This window comes from Neolamprologus multifasciatus, chromosome 11 (genome assembly GCF_963576455.1).
Source record: "Neolamprologus multifasciatus chromosome 11, fNeoMul1.2, whole genome shotgun sequence".
NCBI lineage: Eukaryota > Metazoa > Chordata > Actinopteri > Cichliformes > Cichlidae > Neolamprologus > Neolamprologus multifasciatus.
In genome coordinates, this window is record NC_140449.1 from 35872274 (window position 1) to 35893960 (window position 21687).

The 21687-nt window shown below is 42.0% G+C and overlaps 2 protein-coding genes across 2 annotated transcripts in view; both read left to right on the plus strand.

The window, feature by feature from the left end:
- The first annotated feature begins 4972 nt into the window (after nucleotides 1-4972).
- LOC146509221 (collagen alpha-6(VI) chain-like) lies at nucleotides 4973-21682 on the plus strand. The gene is made up of 11 exons (XM_085176590.1): nucleotides 4973-5051; nucleotides 5534-6121; nucleotides 6359-6919; nucleotides 10083-10691; nucleotides 11023-11580; nucleotides 11815-12366; nucleotides 12643-13221; nucleotides 15182-15745; nucleotides 19232-19590; nucleotides 20888-20966; nucleotides 21516-21682. The coding sequence occupies exons 1-11, from the start codon at nucleotides 4973-4975 to the stop codon at nucleotides 21680-21682; spliced, it is 4695 nt and encodes a 1564-aa protein (XP_085032716.1).
- Nucleotides 21542-21687, plus strand: part of LOC146509222 (collagen alpha-6(VI) chain-like) — a 103022-nt gene continuing 102876 nt past the window's right edge. The window contains exon 1 of the mRNA XM_085175953.1: nucleotides 21542-21658. The gene's annotated coding sequence lies outside the window, so the exon portion shown is untranslated. The remainder of the gene's footprint in view (nucleotides 21659-21687) is intronic.

Sequence of the window (21687 nt, forward strand, 5' to 3'; positions counted from 1 at the left end):
ACAGGTGATGTTAGGGCTGTTCGATATAATGATATATATCGGATGACGATATAAAAACGTCTATCGTTTCATTTTACGCTATCGTTTGTTTCGTGGTGTTGCAAAACAAACTGTTTACGGCAATATTTTTTCATGGTTTTGATGGTCACTGTAGTGGCTATATTAGTTTCTTAAAGTTCATAAATTCATAAAAAACTTCATAAATGCTGTTTTCATGGATGCCTGGATGTTAAAGTTAATTGTTCCACCTGGTAAAGCAGCAACGCTGATCATTTTATTAAAGATGAAAGAATTTAGACAGTTTTTAACTCTCAGTGATGCTGCAGTGTTCGTGTGACTTTGGGCCCAGGCACAGCTGATGATGTCAGACTTAAAGACTGGATAGGGCACAGTAAGAAGCTCAGAGAAGCCAGCAGTTAGAAACTCTTCAGCACGACTCTGAGATAATTTTAAGCTCTGCTGCTAGAGCCACGTCCAGCTAAAAGCGCACAGATGCTTCAGTGTGACCAGAAAATCCTTTTGATTCACAACATGTAAATCCACCTCTAATGAGGAAGATGATGGGAGGAGCCAGGGGAGGAGCCACCCTTCCTCCTCCACCCCCGCCATCGCCCCTCTCCTCCTCTAAAAGCAGCCCTGAGCTGCAGCTCTGGATCAGCTGTGTTTGGTTGCAGAGGTGCTGATGCTGCTGCAGCAGAGCTGTAAGTGGGTTCACGTCTTTTTCTCTTCGATCTTGTGCAGTCAAAGAAAATATGCAGATTTTTCTGAGTCAATTTGGGAAGTTTGGAATTTCCTGTTGTGTCAGAGAGGAAATGATTGCATGCACAGTTTACCGTCTGTCTCCTCCTGAAATATCAGCTGATGATGTCTGATCACAGGTCAGTTTTGTGTGATTCCAGCTGTGATTTTCATTCTTCTTTGCAATCAGATGTTGTGAAAGCAGCTGCTTGTCTGCTGAGACTTTTAGTGGAGCTCAGACTACAGACTGAGCTGCAGCAGCTCACGGTGTGTCAGAGCAGACGGGCATTAACGCTTCAGCCCAAAAAGACGAGCGTGGTTCTTACCTTGGCACGCCTGTGCAGCCGCCTCTTCAGATTGGGATTCATTTAGAATGTGCTGCTTGATGAATGTTGCTTGGATGGACTGACACTGCTGACTCAGATCACTGGAGCAGCAGCTATTTATAGTTTGTAGATTCAGATGAGCATGTTTTCAGATCTGCCCACTTCAGTGTAGAGCAGGGGTGTCAAAGTCCAGTCCTCGAGGGCCGCTGTCCTGCAACTTTTCCACGTGTCGCTGCTGCAACACGCCTGAATACAATGAGTAGATCATCAGCAAGACTCTTTAGAACGTGACTGCATGCTGAGGTGCAATTCAGCCATTTGATTGTTACAGCAGCTCATGAGTGAATGAACACAGTGCAATAAAAGTACATTTTTCCAAACATTTAATTCAATTAACCTGAGTAGGGTTGCAACGTCAGCATGCAGTCAGGTTCTACAGAGTCTTGCTAATGACCTACTGAACTTTGACCCCTGGTGTAGAGAATTAAGACGTGCTGTTTTACCTCAGCGGGTTTTTGTGGTGACTGCGTGTGATGGTGTTTGTTGATGAGCTGCAGAAATGCAGCCAGCCTGAGCTTCATCAGCTCATGGGTAAAAACTCATTCTGCCTACGAAGGAGTACCAGGGCCATATTTAAAAAAGAATATTTAAATAAATTTTCTTACTTCTTATATGGTTACAATACATCAAAGCAGTAAGTATAGGGCTTTGGAACTGACGCATCGGCACAATGTATTGTGGGAGCGCGGCCAGTAGCGGTTTTAGATACGGGCGGTTGCCCGGGGCGGCATCGTGGTGGGGGGCGGCATCACGGGTATCGGCAAAAAAAATAAAAAATGCTCGTACTCATGCTGCCCCGACGTCAACCAGTGCATATTGGGAATGTCACAGCCACCGATCGGCTTTCTATCGCCCATTTGCTGGGAGTAAGGGCGCCCTTCGTTTGCGAGGTGCGCCTGCTGCTTGCGGTGCAGAGAGGAGAGGGCGGGCTGGCGGGGGATTTTCTGACCGGCTGGAGCAGCATCTAATAACCAACTCGCAAAATAAAACAAAATAAAAACAAACCAATAAACACGAAAACACCAGACATCATGATACAGACTTATCATTTGCACCGATGTTTTTTCTAAATTCTATACACGAAAAGTGAGCGCGAGAGCCCTCGGTGCGCCTGCTCACTGATGAAGTCAAAGTAAACTTTATTGTCATCTCCGCTACATACAGTCCAGTATATAGAGAGACGAGACGACGAGGCTCCAGTTACAGCAGTGAAAGTAAACAAACAATAAATATAGGAAGAGTAAGAAAATAAATATACACGTTAGGACCAGAGGTAAAGGGATCAATAACAATTTTAAATTTTAAATTTACAGTTTGATGATTTAAAGTCTCACACACAACCCGTCGAAAGGGGAGGGGCCTGCTGCTTCCAAATAGAACACATTTCATTCATAATGTTGTAAATCCAAGCCCATTATGTATTCATGATTTGAATCCTGGGTTGTGTGAAATCCCAGAAATAAACCTTAGACAAAGTGAATCTGTGAACTAAGGTGTAGGTGTGTTAGATCATGTTGTGGTGATCCTTGGGTTGAGATGGTTGTTCATACTGGAGTGCAAAATTAAAACCAGTGGAAGATGGACAAGAAAAGTTCAAAGTCATCAGGTGCTCAGTTTAGAAAAAAGAGAAAAGAAGAGGAGGAGAAACGAGCAAATGATGCAGGTAAGCAGATGTGTGATTGGATAATGGCAGGTCATCCTGAACCAATCAGAGTCAGAATACTTTATTAATCTCTGAGGAAATGATGTGAGTTACAGTTGCTCCAAGAAGAAATGGTAAAAGTAGCAACAGTAACAGACTAAACTCCAAACAATACATTATGTTACAGATTTTAATATTAATTAGTCATTGTTAATTGTTGATTTGTCCTGTTCTCATTGTATGAGGAATTATGATGGCTGTCTGGTAGCCGTTTGCATACAATGCATACTCTCTCTCTCTTCACATGTGTGTGTGTGTGTGTGTGTGTGTGTGTGTGTGTGTGTGTTTGTGGGGGGGGGGGGTTGATATCGAGTGTCCTCTTTGTTTGTGATGTTGTCGTTGGCTTAAAATCTTAAGCATGTGTTGGCTTCGGTTGCTTCTTCTTCTTTTTTTCTGTTTTGTTTTTGCTGTTTCTTCCTTCCTCATCTGGACACCCACGCCACAGCTGGTGTTCTTTTACTTTGGCAATTAAATGCTGTGCATGCGTTGCATTGTTTGTACTTTTTTCCTAAAGAGCTGTAATTGTAATTGTAATTGACTTAATTGTGAGGTTTACTGAAGTGTTCAGACTTTTTTTTGTTTTTCTTTTTCCCCTTTTTTGCGCCATTGTGTTATGTCCTTATTGTGGCCTCACTCCTCATGTTGTTCATTGTGTCTTGTGCACATTAAAGTCTGTTGTGGCTTCCAAGGAAACAAAAAAACAACAACAGTTTCTGACCGTAAAACTTACAGTACTTTCACAGTTTCTCAGCAAAGCGAAACATGCTGTGGAGGGGATTGGTATAATGAGGCTCACTGTTTTAATCTAAACACCACAGTTTTGTATTTTATTTGGATAAAATACAAAACTGTATCAGTTAGGGTACAGCGCGGCGCCATATTTCTGGCGTGAGTTGGAAGGACAGTTGTTAGAAACATGCTTAAAAGCAGCTCAATAGAAAAAGGACGGTACAGAGACACATTGTGTCCAGATGCAAAGAGACGATATTTGCCAAAAATAGCATGCACTGGAAATGTGAAACCCTGAAGACCAACCGCTATTCACTCAGCCTGATACTGGCTGCCAGCAGCCGTAAAGCACTACAGAGGGTGGTGAAGGCAGCAGAGCACATCACTGGAACGAGGCTTCCTGCCATTCAGGACATTTACCTCCAGCGATGCCTCCGTAAAGCACACAGCATCATCAAGGACCACAGAAAAATTGCCGGTATTTACAGCACAAGACTTTTAAGAGTATTTAACAAGAGCAAGTTTCATTTGTGCCTGGTTTTACTACCAGACTGTTCAGCAGACACAGCAAACCTTCACCATCTTACCCAGGAGGGTCACCTCTTCACCCTCACATGGAAGAAGTAATCTGATTGGCATGGTGGTATGTTTGAAGCAGGGATTTCAGAGTGCCCCGTGTGTGGCACTGGAAACCAGTCACGATGTGTTTCATCCATTTCATAGGCAAGTTTTTCTGCAATAATGCCAAATAGCAACTCTATAAATAGAACATAGTTCTGCAAATTCACTCATTAGGATGTTTGTTCTAATTTGTTATGACCCCAGATCACATCGCAAATAAAACTACCCTCATGATGCTTCCAGGTGGGGAAACAATGGTTGTGTGTTGTGTGTCTAACGTTACGACCACACAGCAAGTACGTGTTAACCGTGTGCGCTCAAATGCGCTCTTGGACAACCACAAGCATCGGCTGTTACTGACATGAAGATATAAAGTTGGTCCCGAGCTACAGGAGGAACCATTTCATTGGTGGAGGGGTGGGGGGGAGGGGCACACTATGAAATATATTCTGTTTTAGAGTTCATATTAACTGTTAATTGTAGCTAGGCTCAAAGTATTGATGCTAGCTTATTATTATTTTAGGGAGGCACATGCCACCCATGCTAGCCCTGTAGATCCGCCCGTGGCAGAGTCACAGGAGAAAACTCCAAAAACGTGCACGGCAACACGGCTTAGGTTTGCAAAGCTTCATCTGGACAAACAACTAGACTTTGTGAAATGAACTGATTAAAAAATAAAGTCACGTTATCATGCGTGAAAGCACGTTCACGTAATTTATTATGTCTACAATGTTGTTGGCACTCTTTCCGTCTTGTTGCTGGTGTAGGAAGAGAGGACTACATGAGCGGTCCCAACATGACGGGGGGGACAGGTCTTCTCTTCAGCCTCATCACAGCGGCACTTTTCTGTAAAGTCGCTGCTCAGACAGTCAGAGGTCGGTACTTGAACGCAGCATGCCAGGTTGTGTCTTTGAAACCTGAGTTTAGATACAGGATAATCCAGGTGCTCATTTCATGTGATTGCTTTCAAAGACAAACTGTTAAATCTCAGTGGCACGGTGTTGCTTCCAGACTAAAAAGTCTATTTTATCCTTTTTAAAGGAACTGAGACACCAATTTAATTCATTTTTCTGCTGATATATTTCTGTTTACTCCATTAAAGTGTGATATTTTTCCGTTTTTCACAATGGTATAGCATCCAATAGTAAGCAGCGAAAAAACAAAAACAAATCATGACTATCTGATTCCTCAGTGAGCTCATAGTGTGTGCCGTAGAGGGTTAGTGGGATTAATAGTAGAGAACAGGAGACAGAACATTTCTTTCATGGACCTTAGTTGATAATGTTATTCTGGGACTTTGTGTCGTCTTCCTGTAATACTTGTGTATGAACACTGATTTTCTTTTGCTGCTATCCAGAGTGTGAAAACGTCTCCGTCGGTGACATCGTCTTCCTAGTTGATGGCTCGTCCAGCATCGATGATAAAAGCTTTCAGGAGATCCGCATATTTCTCCGCAACACCATCCAGGGCTTTGAAATCGACCCCGACAAAGTTCAGATCGGTTTGCTGCAGTACAGCAATGATCCTTATCCGGAGTTCCAGCTGACGGATCACAGGGACAAGAATTCCCTGCTGGCTGCTGTGGAAAACCTTACCCACCGAGGTGGCGGCACAAAAACCGGCAAAGCCATAGACTTCCTCCGGACGGAGTACTTCACCAAAGAGGCCGGCAGCCGAGCTGAGCGCCGTGTGCCTCAGATTGCTGTGGTCATCACAGATGGCGAATCCACTGATGACGTATTGGAACCTGCCGGGAGACTGAGGAAGCACGGTGTCATCGTGTTCGCCATCGGGGTCGGAAAGATCAACCAGTCACAGCTTATAACCATCGCTAACTGGCCCTCGGAGCGCTTCGTCCTCACCACTGTCAGCTTCCAGAAGCTCCAGGATCAGACCAACATCCTGCTGGAAACGGTCTGTCTCAGTCTGGAGGACCAGACGCTAGGTAAAGAAAGCTGATTGGTTGATACAGTGATCTCTTTATTGTACAATTAATTATAACTAAGAAGCACCTGAATACAGTTTTGACACAAGAATCAACAGGAAGCTGAAAATACACATTTTGCTTGGTCCATCCTCAGCTGGGCCTCTGAGCACTGTGAGGTAGTCAATCACATGAGCGCTAGGCTTGTTGTGAAAACTCTGCATGAACTAAAACACTTTTGCTTCTGTGTTCTTTCAGCTTTGGTCGACAGGTTTGCAGATATTTTCTTCCTGGTGGACAGTGGAATAGCTTCCAATCAGTTTACCCTGTTTAGAAATGAGCTTGTCAGACTGTTGAATCAACTGGAAGTTGGAGCGTCTGGTTACCGTGTCGGTTTGGCCCAGTACGGTCAGGACGTCAGACCTGACTTTCATCTCAACACTCATCAAACCAAGCAGCAGATCGAGGCCGCTGCTCGACGTTTCCGACTGCGTTCACGAACAGGCCAACCACGAAATCTCGGACAAGCTCTGTCCTACGCTAAGAAGAACTTCTTCACTGCTGAGGCAGGAGGCCGCGCACAACAGGGAACCCCACAGTATTTGGTTGTAGTGGCTGGAAAAGACTCGGATGACTCGGATGTGTTTCGGTTTGCTAAAGATCTGAAAGATGAGGGGGTAATTATTGTGGGGATGGACGCAGGTGCAACACGGGATGCTCTGGACCGCTTTGCCAGCCATGGCTATATCTTTGATTCTTCAAGAGTAACTCTGCTGATTGACCTGCTCACGGAACGGAAAGTGGAGAATGTCACTGAAGGTGAGAAAGCCGCCATCGGTTCATCATCATCATCAGTAACTACACAGCAGTGTTTCTGAAGCAGCTATGAATGCAACGATGGTTTATTATAAGTAAGCCAGAGTTTTCCAGAGGAAGCAATGAGATCATCCCAACTAACGATGCAGAAAGTCTCCACAAAATCACCTGAGGCGTTTTTCAACGTATCTTTGCTCTTTTAAAACTAAATAGCCGTTCATTGTACTTTAAGACCCGTTACTATCAACTGTGATCCAGGTGTACAAAAACCTGGATCTGGAACATGTCAGCATAGCCTTTTCACTCGCATGTCACAGCAGACCATAAAAAGACTCAATGAAGGAAGGAAATCCACCATTTCTGTTCTTTTATTCATGGAGGCTAACATTTCAATATTTTGCTTAGGTTTTATGCTTTGTTTGGTGAGTGAGTGAAACTCAATCATGCCTGAAATCTGCCTGCAGCATTATCAGGATTCAACTTTATTGTCATTACACATGAATGAATATAGGAAAACGAAATACAGTTTGCATCTAATCAGAAATGCAAAAGCAGTAAGTGCAATAGGAGCAGATTATATACAGATATGTGTAGGATAAAAGATGGAAATAGTTATGACAGATTATGTACATATAAGTTAAGTATACAGATATTTATATTGCTCTACAGACGAGCAGATATACAGATGTGCTACATATATACAGATGTGTCCATGTGAGGTAAACTGATCTACAGAGTGGTATGAGTATATCTACAGCAGTGGGAGAAGACTATAATAGTGAACAGTGTACTCACTATACCAGAGACTATTCTATGTCAGTGTCCCAAACTGTAGCAGTAACCAATGTAAGCATGAAGGTGAATGTTGAGAATGAAATTATCACTGGGAAGGATAGGAGGAAGGTGGAGTGTAGAGGTTTAAGTGAGTGTGGATGGAAAGGCTCAGCGGCGGACTGAGTTCAGTAGGGTGACAGCTGTGGGGAAGAAGCTCTTCCTAATTTTACGATATAAATATATATTCTTAATGCTTATTTTCTGTTTATATTGTTTTATAGAGTCCAGTGCAGGAAAACGCCCCTGTGAGTTAGAATGTAGGCCAAAAGTCACAGGGTAGACTGCACGTCTTGTGCAGAAAACAGGAAGTATAGAAAAAGCGGAACTACATAACCATGCTGGCTTCTAATACTTTCAGACCTAAGCGTGTGTGTTCGTGTGACAGGTCTCCATTTCCGGAAATATACAATAGAGATCATTTTTCGAGTTGAACAGTTGAACAGGACAGATTCTCAGAGATGTGGGTCCCCAAGAACTTGAAGCTGGAGACCCGGTCAACAGCTGTGCCATTTGTGTAGATGGGGACATGGGTGTCTGTCTCCTCTCTCCTGAAGTCCACAATGAGCTCTTTGGTTTTGCTGGTACTCAGGAACAGGTTATTGTCAGCACCACACAGCTTTAGTTCTTCACTGTAGCAGACTCACCTAGGTCTGCAGTCATAGAGGAACGGGCTCGGCACACAGCACAGCAGTTATGGCCTGGCCTAACATGCTGGGGTCTGTTGGTCAGAAAGTCCATGATCCAGGTACAGGTGGAGCTGCTGATTCTAAGATCCACAAGTTTGGTGATCAGCTTGGAGGGAACAACTGTACTGAATGCTGAGCTGAAGTCAAGAAACAGCATTCTTGGATAAGTATTTTTGTTGTCCAGGTGTGAGAGTACACAGTGAAGCGCTGTGGGTACAGCATCCTCTGTACTCCTGTTGCTTCGATTGGCAAATTGGTGAGGATCCAGTGTGGGGAGCAAGCATGCCTTGAGGTGTGCCAGGACCAGTTGCTCAAAGCACTTCATAACTATGGGCGTGAGAGCAACAGGGCGATAGTGGTTCAGGCTAGTTGGTGATGAGTGTTTTAGCACTGACACGATGAAGATGGTCTTGAAGCACGCTGGCACTACTGCCTGGGCAAGCGACAGGTTAAAGATGTCTGTGAAGAGCCCTGCAAGCTGCTCTGCACATGCTGTCATCAGGGGGTAGGGTTTCTTTTTCTTTGTTGTCATTAACAAAACGAGCGTAGAAGTCACTTAGCTCATTGAGGAAGGACAAATCCATGGCTGTCTGTGTGGAATTGCTGGGCTTGTAGTCAGACATGGCCTGAATGCCCATCCACATATGTTGTGAGTCAGAGCTGACAAAGTGTTCTTCAGATTGTAGCTGTGCTTCGCCTTCTTGATGCCCCTCTTCAGGTCATCCCTGGACGTTGTTAGGTTCAATATTGAGGAGGGGTAGAGGAGGTAATCTACTTTCAAAATAACAACACTGATCCGGCCAGGTGAAGTCAAACGATGATTTTAATGACACGCGTGGGAAGACCGCCGCTGTACGCAGACAGCGCCGATCCCCAACTTACAGAGCATAAGCAGGTGTTTTATACCTTTCAGGGCTTAAATTTACTACACCCCTAAACGTCACTCAGATACAGTTCATACATAGGATTCAAAACCACAATGACTTAACACAGTTTAAAATAACATTGTCTCCGTCTCCACAGTAGATGCTTCCTGTCAACATTCTGACTTTCACTTCTTGTCTGGAAAACCAGACCCACACCCTGCAAGAAGCTATTCCTCTTTTACAGAAACAATTTTAGAGTTACAAGCAAACATGATTAACCTCTCACCTATACATGAGTCTATCTAATGTGTGAGTGTGTGTGTGTGTCATCATGAAATGCACTGTTTCACCTCTTGCCTCACCAGCTGAACCTTATAACCTTTTCCACCAGACAGAAGGCCAGATTATAGATTCAACTCAACAGTTTAACGTGGTTATCACTGCACCTGTAATAAAGGCTAATTGGGTACCAATATGTTTACACATCTGAATACAATATCAATACTGCAGATTGTATTATTAATGCAATGGTAATGATGATGATTATTAACAATAGCAATAAAATAATTTCTAATTCCTCACAACGTACTGTAGGTCTGAGCGTCTCCTGATCTGAAGGTATTGGTACGTGCCTTTAGTAGAAGCCGCACTTCCTTATTCACCCATGTTTTCTGATTGGGGTACATGTGAACGGCTGTGCAATTGGACAGTCTAGGCTTCAGATTCACATCACATACAGTTTCAGTTGGGTTGACTAAACTGAGTGTGCTCCTTTCACAGATTGCAAAACAGCTAACAAGGCAGACATTGTGTTCATTGTTGATGAGTCCGGAAGCATTGGAGAGGAAAACTTCAGGCTGACACGTAATTTCCTGCGCTCGGTCATCGGCAGCCTGGAAACTGGTCCATTTAAAATCCGAGTAGGCATTGTTACATACAACGACGTGCCGACTGCACACATCTCCCTCAACTCTTTCAGAGACAAGGCAGACATTCTGCAGTTCATCAGCTTCCTGCCTTACCGTCAAGGTGGTACAAACACTGGAGCTGCCCTACACTTCGCCCTGAAAGACATCTTCACTGAAAAAAAGGGCAGCAGGGAGGATGTCCCGAAGGTAGCGGTGGTAATCACAGACGGTGAATCCCAGGATAATGTGAAGGAACCTGCGATCGCTCTCCGTCGAGCTGGTGTCACAGTTTTTGCTGTCGGAATCAAAGACGCCAATAAAGCCGAACTGCTGGAGATGGCATCTTACCCCAAGTTCGTTTTTACTGTGGACAGTTTCATCAAGCTGAAACCCCTGAAAGAAACTCTGCAGGCAACCCTGTGCAACACCATCATCCAGATCGGGGTCCAGGACAAGGAAAGTGATGCAGAGACTAAAGAAGGTTTGAACTAAGCTTTCCTGATAAGTTGCCGTTAGTTTTCCCTGAGAAATGTTAACTTTTGTAGTAGCATTATTGTGCAATGCTCTGTGTTAGTGTTAGAGGAATGTCAAGGTGGGTGACTGGATCTTACCTGATAAATTTCCCAGATAAGAAAAAAGAGTAAGAAACCACTCATCCATTATTAAGTTATAGTTGTTCATAAGCAGCCTCTAAAACATGCTGGGTGTAAATATGGTCTCTCAAACATTTCAGACTCTGAATGCTCAGTTCAAACTCGCTTTCTTTGACTATGTGAGAAGATCTAACTCCCATTGTTTGTTTTTCTCTTCAGCATGTGATAAAAAGGACCAAGCTGACATTTTCTTCCTGATGGACGACTCAGGGAGCATTATATATGAAGATTTCTCAGACATGCAGAAGTTTATCATTGGGTTTCTTCATACCTTCCGTATTGGGCCAGACCATGTTCGCATGGGTCTTGTTAAATATTCAGATTCCCCCTCTCTACAGTTTGACCTAACACAGCACTCAGATGCTAAGACAATGGAAAAGGCTGTGAAGGAAATCTTTCACGACGGAGGTGGAACTAACACAGGAAAAGCACTGTCATCCATGAAAGGACATTTTCAGAAAGCAAAGATGAGCCGTGGTTACAAAGTCTCCGAGTACCTGATCGTCATCACCGATGGAGAATCCCAAGATGAAGTTAAAGATGCTGCAGAAGAACTGAGGGCGCAGGATGTCATCATCTACGCCATCGGGGTGAACTCCTCAAATGATAATGAGCTGAATGAGATTGCTGGGGATCCAAAGAGAAAGTTTTTTGTCAGTAATTTTGATGCCCTGAAAACCATCAAAAATGACGTCATCAGAGAGATCTGTTCGGAAAGTGAGTTAAATTAAGTTGGGCTTTGCTTTGTGGCACACATCATTGAGATAATAAGAGGAGAGGATAGAGAACAGGACCATAAACTATTTCAAAAACTTGATTAGATGTAAACATGATTTCCACTTTCTTTTATGGGACTTTCACATGTTCAAAATTGCCAATTCTAGATTTAGGTAGGGAAATAACTGTAAAAAGAGAAAACCACACTAACCTCTATTTGTTTTTCATCCACAGCTTGTAAAGACATACCAAGTGACATATTTTTCTTAACTGACAGCTCTGAGAGTATCTCTGAGGAAGACTTCCAAAAGATGAAAAATTTCACGAAATCTGTCATTAGCAAGTCCAGCATTGGGCTGGATAAGGTGCATGTTGGTTTTATGCAGTACAGCACCAACAGACGCCTGGAGTTCGACCTCACCAAACACTACAACCTGGAAGGAATGCTAAACACCATCGATGTTATGGAGCAGATGAACGAAGGCACTCGCACTGGCAGGGCCATCACAGAGGTCTCACAGTATTTTGATGCAGCCAGAGGAGGGCGGCCTTGGATGAAGCAGTGGTTGGTCATTATAACAGATGGTAAATCCCAAGATAGTGTCAAAGAACCAGCTCAAGCTCTGAGGGCCAAAGGAGTGGTGATCCATGCCATTGGAGTGGATAAGGCTAACAGGACGGAACTGTTGGAGCTCAGTGGCTCATCGCAGAGGGTCTTCATTGAGAATACCTTTGATGCATTGAAGGAACTAGAGACCAAGCTGGCCTTGAAGTTCTGTGAGAAAGGTAAGAGAGGCTGTTTCAAACCATCTGTGATGTGTGACTGTCTAAAAGGTACAACCAAAGGTGGAGTCTGTGGAGGTGTTAAATCATTCAGTCAATTAACTCAAAATTTTTTTAATATATTAAACCCATCAATACCTCAGCACGAATCGTTAATGATTGATTTAGTAAAATAAAAATGACTTTTAAAATGTTTGTTTTGCTATTTTAGTTTTTATTGTGACAACAAAAAGTTCTGTCTTTGCTAACCTCCTCTCTGCCTCTTTTTCCTTCATCCAGATTGTAAAAAGACAGTAGAGGCTGATATTATTTTTCTGGTTGATGGTTCTGGAACCATAAAGAAGGAACAGTTCAAAAGTATGCAAACCTTTATGGCTTCAGTTGTGAACCAGACCACCGTTGGTAAAGATCTGACTCGTTTTGGAGTCATTCTCTACTCTGACACACCCAAATCCAGCTTTACTCTAAATGAAATTTACTCCAAAGGAAAAGTCCTTGAAGCAGTGCAGCAGCTGGTACAACCACGCGGAGTCACCTACACAGGTGCTGCTTTGGCATACTCGCTGCAGTACTTCAACGCTGAACATGGTGGTCGGAGAGAAATCAGGGTGCCTCAGATTCTCATGGTGATCACAGATGGAGCAGCTACTGACTCTGAGAGATTGAAAGCAGAATCTGATGCTCTGCGACAAAATAAGATCACAGTCATCAGTATCGGAGTGCAGGACGCAAAGAGGGACGAGCTGGAGACCATGGCTGGTGACGACACATCCAAAGTTTTCTTTGTCGAAAATTTTAAGGATTTGGAAACTCTGGACCAGAACATTTCTTCTGTCATCTGCAATTCCACTAAGCGAGGTAAGAGTGTCCCAAAGGCACCAGAGCACAACAATTACCTCAAGCTGCTTTATATATTATATTATATTATATTATATTATATTATATTATATTATATTATATTATATTATATTATATTATATTATATTATATTCACGATCCTGGGTCTTATGGAGGACCACAAGAGCCACGCTCATCGAAATAAAGATTTCTGTGCTTAAATAATGAATTGTAGAATAAATTTTGCATTTGTAAATTCATTTTTGAATTCCAATTTAATAAACTGCATTTCAAAATCCTTTTTCCATTTGCACATTAATAAGGCCGTCTCTCCTGCATGAAGTCCAGGTGCTGGTTTTCCAGTGTGTGCGTCTGATGCACCAAAGCTGACTCAGAGTTGTAACACCATCAATAGCTGCAGTATGGAACGGATGTGGGTGTGTCCTCATCTCCCAGAGGAGTCCAAAACGTCATCAAACAGCCCTACAGACATAAAAACATGTGAAAATATAAACAACCAGACTATCAGCAGAGATTTAAATACTTTAAGACCTCTGTGAAAATCATTGACAGTATATATCACAGAATTTAAGGCCTTTATAATCACAGAGCATACAGAGAGGTCTTTCCAACCAATCAGAGAGCTCCTTACATCCCACGGTGTGGCTAATTTGAATAGCCGCACGATTTTTAAAATGAAGTTGTTAATCCAACAGCTAATCCAGCAGCTAATCCCGGAGCGAACAGGAAAGGGAAATGGAATTTGAAATGCAGTTTATTAAATTGGAATTAAAAAATGAATTTACAAATGCAGAATTTATTCTACAATTCATTATTTAAGCACAGAAATCTTTATTTCGATGCGCGTGGCTCTTGTGGTCCTCCATAGGGTCTTTTGACCCAGCGTTTTGAGTTTTAGTTTAAGCCCTTCAGGTTTTCTACGTTCATTTTTTTTCATGCCTAGGTTGTTATACTTCTTTGTTATTAGATTCCCCTTGTGTCTTACACCCCTGTTAAGTCTCCCTTGCCCTTCATGTGTTTCATGTCTTTGTCTTACTTTGTCAAGTTCAGGTTGTCATGTCTGCGTCTTATGTTTCCTGTTTTATTTTGAAGAGGTCTTGCGTTCCTGTGTTCATCGTGTTCAGTTTTACTCTTCCACTGTGATGTCGTTATGTTCATGTGTGTCAGCTGTTCCCCATGTGTTCCCACTTCTCTCATTAGCCTCCTGTGTGTATTTAGTCTGTGCCTTCTCATTCAGTCTTTGTCGGATCGTCTACGTTGTTCCCATGCCAAGTCCTGCGTTCAGGTTTTCATATAGCCTCATCCTCATCCTCATCCTGATCATTATCATCATCATCATCATTGCAATGTTTAGAGTTTGGTTTTCTATTTGCCAGGGTTTTTCATAGTTCGTGTTTCCTTTTGAGTTTACCCAGTTTAGGTTATTGCTTAGTTTGCGTTGTTTTCGTCCTTTTATTTTGTACTGTTCTGTCTGCTTTAATAAATGGTTCATCATCAGTTAAGTTTGAGTTTGAGAATGTCTGCACCTGGGTCCACTCCACGCAGTTTGCCTCGGCAAACTGTGACAATTATAATATCATATCATATAATATAATATTATATGATATTATATTATATGATATTAAGATAAGATAACCTTTATTAGTCCCACACGTGGGACATTTGTTATATTATATAATATAAAATAATTTCCCCTAGGGATCAAAGTATTCTGATTCTGATTAATATAATAATTATATAATATATGTATGTTTAATGTTTCCCAAGTTTTTCATTAATGTCTAATTTTTTGGTCAACCCTTCTTCCGGTGTCACAATAGATACAAAAGTATAACCAAAGATGGCATCAGGTTTTTGGTTGGCTGATTGATGGAGGCCTGACGATACCACAGTGTTAAATTCACAGCACAGTTGTGTATTAATGGCATCAAATGTCTCTTTCTTGCTTTTTCTTTGGCAGTTTGCAACCAGACAGACTTGGTCTTCCTACTCGATTACTCGAGCAGCATCAACCAAGACCAGCACACGATTATGTTAAACTTCACAGCAAGTGTGGTGGACAACTTCAATGTCAGCAAAGAGTTTACACATGTCGGACTTGCACAGTTCAGTGATGATCCTAAACATGAGTTTTACCTTAACAAGTACAACGACAAGACGAAGATGATTGAGCATATCCGTAACATGAACTATAAAGGTGGAAACACTTATCTTGGAGAAGCCTTGGATCACATTAGGGACTACTTTCATGAATCAAATGGAGGCCGCAGAGACGTTCCCAAGAACCTGGTGTTGATCACAGATGGTAATTCTCATGATGACGTGGAGGATGCCGCAGAAGCGCTCAGGAAAATGGGGATTACAATATTCGCCATTGCTGTTGGAGATGTCTATTACCTACAGCTCCTGCAGATCACTGGCACGCCAGAGAAGGTCTTTAATGTCGAGAACTTCGACAGCTTGGCAAATATCAAGACAAAGATCATTGACGAAATCTGTGACACTGTGCCTGAGCCCAAAATTGGTAAGTTGAAAAAAAGAGATGTGCATGACTAGTAATTTCATAATTAGGCGAACAGAAAATCTTTGAGTGAATACTTTAAAAGAGAGACTAAACCAAGACAGCCAGAAGATCCAATTTCCGTATTTTAAATGGTGACGTAATGTGGGGCACCATTTATAACAGCAACTGCTTTCACACCACAAAGTTCAGGGGACAAGTATCCACAGCTGGACTGGCCATCGGGCACACCGGGCAACTGCCCGATGGTGATTTTTCGTTTTCATGGGCCATTTTTGTTTGTAACGGTATATAGAGTGAAAGGTGGTAGCCTATTGGTCATGATTGACTCTGGGCTGGACCAATTATAGCCAAGAAGGTTGATACACCCTCCCCCTTGCTTGGGCAACGACTCTGAAACCAATCTTATCGTAGATAATCTTATCTTATCTTATCTCATTCTCCCCCTCCCTCTCCTGTTTCTACTTCAATCATGAAACTGATCAATGATCAGCTGATCGGCTTTTCTCTCTTGTTTGTTTATCACTTTGCACCAGAAAGATGAAACCAGCGGATGTCGTGCTAAACAACAGCAGCACGTTTAAGCTTGATCAGATGTTGTTAGAATTTATTTAATATTAATTTCTAGTATCAGCTGATGTTTGCTGGAGCCACAGCTGTAAAGCTGCTGGTCATGATGTGGGTTTGGACATGTGGTGAGAGGGAAACATGAAGATGAAACCAGGAGACGTCCTTACTGAATCATCAGAGCTGAACAGGTGATGGAGAAACAGGTTTACCTTTTAGGTGACATGAATGAGTTGAAGTTATGAACTGTTTATGAGAGACAAATAACACCAGGATCCTTTTCTGTGTAGCTGACAGCTGGTAACTGTGCAGGGGCGGGTCTAGCAAAGTTTAGCCAGGGGGGCAGGTAGGGCATTAACAGGGAGAGGGGGGCACAAAGAAATACTTTTCTTTCTTATTCTCATTTAAAATGTCTCACTTTTATTAAATAATTATCTGAATCTTACAATCGAAGTAGTCATGTGATGTCAAATGCAGTGTTGGCCAAGTTACTTGAAAAAAGTAATCAGTAACTAATTACTGATTACTTCCCCAAAAATGTAATCCCGTTACTTTACTGATTACGTATTTTTAAGAGTAATTAGTTACTTAGTTACTTTTTGAAAACACGATTTACAACCTGAATAGGTGATAAAGCGATAGAACTTTCAGCCCAATTCTACTTTTTCTGCATAATCCATCATACAAAATGTAATCAAATGGAAAAGTCTCTTTTTAAAACTTGTTTTATTAGTTTTAATCTTTTAACTTTATGCATCAAGCAAACATTTAATTATCTGCAACATTCTCTGACTGGAAGAAATTAGTTTAACATTTAAACCTATTTTCTGCACATTCCAGCACATAAAATAAAATATTTTGTGTGTTTACACTCAGTCTTTCAAATAGATGCAAGTAAAACACAGCAGAAAATAAATAAAGTCAAAGACTAGCGGTCCTGTTGCTCTATTTTCACCTGTAAAGCAGGAGTGGGGTAGGCGGAGGGTTACCCTGGTGCAGGTGTGCAGCGGTCAGTGGAAGAATCCGCGAGTTTCTCTGTGAGTTTCCCATTACGTCGTAGCTACTCGGTGCTTGTTTGGAAGTTTAGGGTTTTTCGCTGTAAAAAGAAGTTTTCTTCCCACGCACAACGGACACTAATGTTTTTGTCACTTTTTATGGAATCAAACTCAAAGTAAGGTCAGTACTTCCACGCTTTAAACGCTGCACGCTCATACTCTCTCTGCACTCGATATATGATCCATTGTTGATCTGCACACAGCTGTTGTCACGAACGTCGCACTCGCTTACGTCACTGTCATGAGACATTCTCGCAAAAAAAATCACGGTTTTAGTAACGCAGTAACGCAGCGTTCCTACGGGAAAGTAACGGTAATCTAATTACCGTTTTTGCAATAGTAATCCCGATTACTTTTTTCAAGTAACGAGTAAAGTAAGTATTACCCATCTCTGGTCAAATGTATGTAAGTCATCTCTAGTCTTCTCTGTCTTGATTTCAGGTTTCCACCATGTGTTGTAGACAAGGGTGTAGATTTGGTTTTGGCATTGGTGGGGATGATTCAACCACCGAACCCTGCCCCGTTTCTTTTTTTCCCCTTTTTGTCTTTGCTTCTTGATAAATAAAGGAGAAATATACTTGCCTATTCTACATGCTTTTAAACCATTTAAAATTAAAATTCATAGTTTTATATGTGAATTATATAATGTTAAATTACTATTAAACAAATGACTGAGTAAAGTATTTTAGGCTTTAGTTTACTTCAGCCATATTCCATATAAATCAGGTATCATACAAAAATAAAAATAGCTTCAAATACAGTCATGACAATAAAAGAATATGACTTTAAGGACTTAACAACATTACTTCAGTTATACTACATCAACTCCTCTTATACAGGCACACTATTGCCCCTATCAGGTCAGTGAGCTGGGATTTTTTATTCTAAACATGAACTACTGTTACAGCAACAGACAATCGGGTTTGTTTTTCATTACTGGAAGAGATCAAATTATTGGTGGGGACAATTCAATAATCGCTGGATATTGGTGGGGACATGTCCCTTCCGTCCATGCCAAATCTACGCCCTTGGTTGTAGATAGTTCAGGAGGTTAACTTGACCAAGCAGTCTTTTGGTTTCAGCTAAGTACTGTTTAGAATACCAGAATAGGGAGGATGGTGTAGGTTTATTAGATTGATACATATATACCAGAATCACTGTCACAACAGTGTTTGTTTTGATTCAAAGGCTTTATGGCTTTACCTATAATACCTCGTGGGCCCGTCTCTAGTCAAAATGCCCAGGCCGATTTTTTGTCCCAGTCCAGCCCTGCAAGTATCTACCGGTGGTGGTTTGCTGCGTGCATTCACCCCACTCTAGTAAGTGAAATGCACGTCCTCGACTATGAACACACCCAGTCTTCGGTTTGAGTAATTTGTGCTTGGTTTGTCAAGAGCTGCTGTTGTTATTGTAGATGCTGTTAAATATTCCAATTCTTTGATCTGTGGGCTGAAGGAAGAACAACACTCGGTGTGTAAATGCTCAATCAACAATCTCTTTATTCCATACAAACACTTTTGAGCAAAAACCATCCGGATGGGAGATGTGACCTGACCATTTCTCACATTCTTATAGCTTCAACCATAATATGGCATAAAATAGCATAATAATCTCACAATGCCTAATGTTTTCCCTCTTATCATTTAAAGACTGTTGCTGGTGCTGCATTCACAGTGAACATAAATCATCCAGTATCCACTCTATTGCCTAATGTGGCTAAAGTTAGCAGTACCAGCATGAGCATCAGTACCTTTGATTGTTTAATCCTGTTGTTTGATTTAGTGAGCCCCTCTTGTCCACGTCACTGTCTTTAGCTATAAAAGGTCAAAGACAAACATCCTTTCCCTGCTTCTCTTCCCACGTTCAGATTGCACAATCGACGTTGCAATAGGATTCGACATTACTGACACGAGTGGATCCAACAACATGCAGATCAGTGACTACATCCAACACCTGGAAGAGATTGTCCATCATATTTCACATATTTCAACAGTAGATAACTTGTGCTGCTCTGGCGTCCCCCAGTCCCCGGTCAAGACCCAAATTGCCTTCCATTTGGTAGACAGTGATGGCAGGGCCTTGTATGATACAAATTTTCCAGACTTCAGTGAAGACGTGTTGAAGAAAGTCTTGAGTTGGAAGTTGTCCCAGCCGACCTACTTTAACTCTGAGCTGCTGAATTTCTACAAGGAGAGGTTCAAGACCAAATCCGAGGCTACTGTCAAGGTGAGACATGTTTAGTGCTGTCAGCGTTAATCTCGTTAAAATGATGTTAACGCCATAACCGTTAGTGAGCTAGCGCCGTGCAGCCCTACGCACAGCGCTAGCTCACTAACGCGTTAATGAGCTAACCGCTCTAACGCGTTGATGCCGTGCAGCCCCACGCACGGGGCAATCCGCGCTAACTCGCTAACAGAGATTTGCCGCTTTAATGTGGTTATGGCGTTAAAGTCATTTTAACGAGATGAACGCTGACAGCACTAGTTTAGACCTTTCAGAATCCTTCAGTTCTCATTTCCACCATTAAAATCTTCGAGTAAATGAATTGATATCCTGTGTTGCTAACATGCAACGGTGCTATTTTTCATCTTGTTAAAATTTAGCACATAAACTGCAGCCGTGGCTGTTGGGTAGCCAAATACTGGACACTACATTCAATTACCATACCATACCATACCACCTTTATTTATAAAGCACTTCAACATAAAACCAGAGTTCACAAAGTGGTGTACATGCTAATAGCATAAGTAAAGAAAATTAAAATGAGATAAGATAAAATAAATAACTAAAAAAAAAAAAAAAAAAAAAAAAAACCTAACATAAATTGAAACATGTTAAAACAAATTGAGTCAACCCCTCTAATCAATGCCAAAGGCTTCAGCGAATAAATATGTTTTAAGAAGACTTTTAAATTCAGAAAGAGAAGAGGCCTGCCTAACATGCAAAGGTAGATCATTCCACAACTTTGGAGCAACTACAGAAAAAGCATGATCACCTTTAAATTTATACTTAGTTTTCGGTACCTTAAGGAGCTGCTGATTGGCGGACCTAAGGGAACGGGCAGGTGTATATGGTTGTAGTAGCTCCGAGAGGTAGGGGGGGGCAGGCCATTAAGAGATTCAAAAGCAAATAAGAGAATTTTAAAAACAATCCTAAAATGTACAGGTAGCCAGTGGAGTGAAATTAAAATTGGGGTAATGTGCTCAGACTTTTTTGTTCCAGTTAAAAGACGTGCTGCAGCATTTTGCACAACCTGCAGGCGCCTAATGGATGCATCACTAACCCCTAACCCATTAATTACATTAATTACATTACAAGTTTTTAGTTGCTGTTACCTAGCATGAAGACTGCTATTGGTAAAGAGCTTTGTTTATAACACGGGAGTATATGGAGCCTCTAGTGGACATTAGAGGAGCTGCAGTGTTTAGCACTTCTATGACTTCATTGTTCAGCCCTGAACATTACCACTTCATGAGACGTCATCCACATTAAACTGTCGGACGTGGTTTACTCTGTCGTTTAGGTCTTGATGATCTTCTCTGATGGACTCAATGAAGACGTCGTGAGTCTACAGCGGGAATCAAAGCTGCTGCGAGAGTCTGGTAAAAACATGCATTTGCATGCATTTTAATTCTGGGCTTCGAGGAAGGCCCGTGATTAAAGCAGAGCAGAATAAGCGGAAGCACAAGAACAAGAACTTTCCTAAACAACCAGGAAAAAGTGGTTTGTGTAGAATGACAGAGAACTGAAAGAACTGAATATAATACTAGTGCAACCCGTCGGCCTCTGAGGAGACACACCTAAGATATCAATTTCAAATCCTACGTCGTCTTGTTCTGAAGTTATTACATCCGCAAGATCTTCACTTACTGTGGCTCTGAGGTCACTGAGATTCAAACTAATCAAAGATTTTAATGGAAGTAGCTATGATATCAATTTGAAGCTCGAGCTATAGCGTTCACATCACTGCCTTTTACAGCTGAGGGGTAAAAAGCACTTGGATCACCATCAGACTGGATCCATCTTATCTACGAGGGGAAGTTACTAAATATTTCTAGACCTAATCAGTTTGCTTGATTCAGATCCAGTGGAAATGTACGTGCACTGTGTTTATGAAGCCACGCCGTTCCAGTCTGTTGTCCTGTCTGCAGGAGTCAGCGCCCTGCTGGCCGTGGCTCTCAGGGGCGCTGACCACACTCAGCTACAGGAGGTGGAGTTTGGCCGCGGATTCGGGTACACCGATCAGCTGATAATCAGCATGCCGAGTATCGGCAGCACCATGTTCCAACAGATTGTAAGTCAGTCCCATTGCTCATGAGCAAA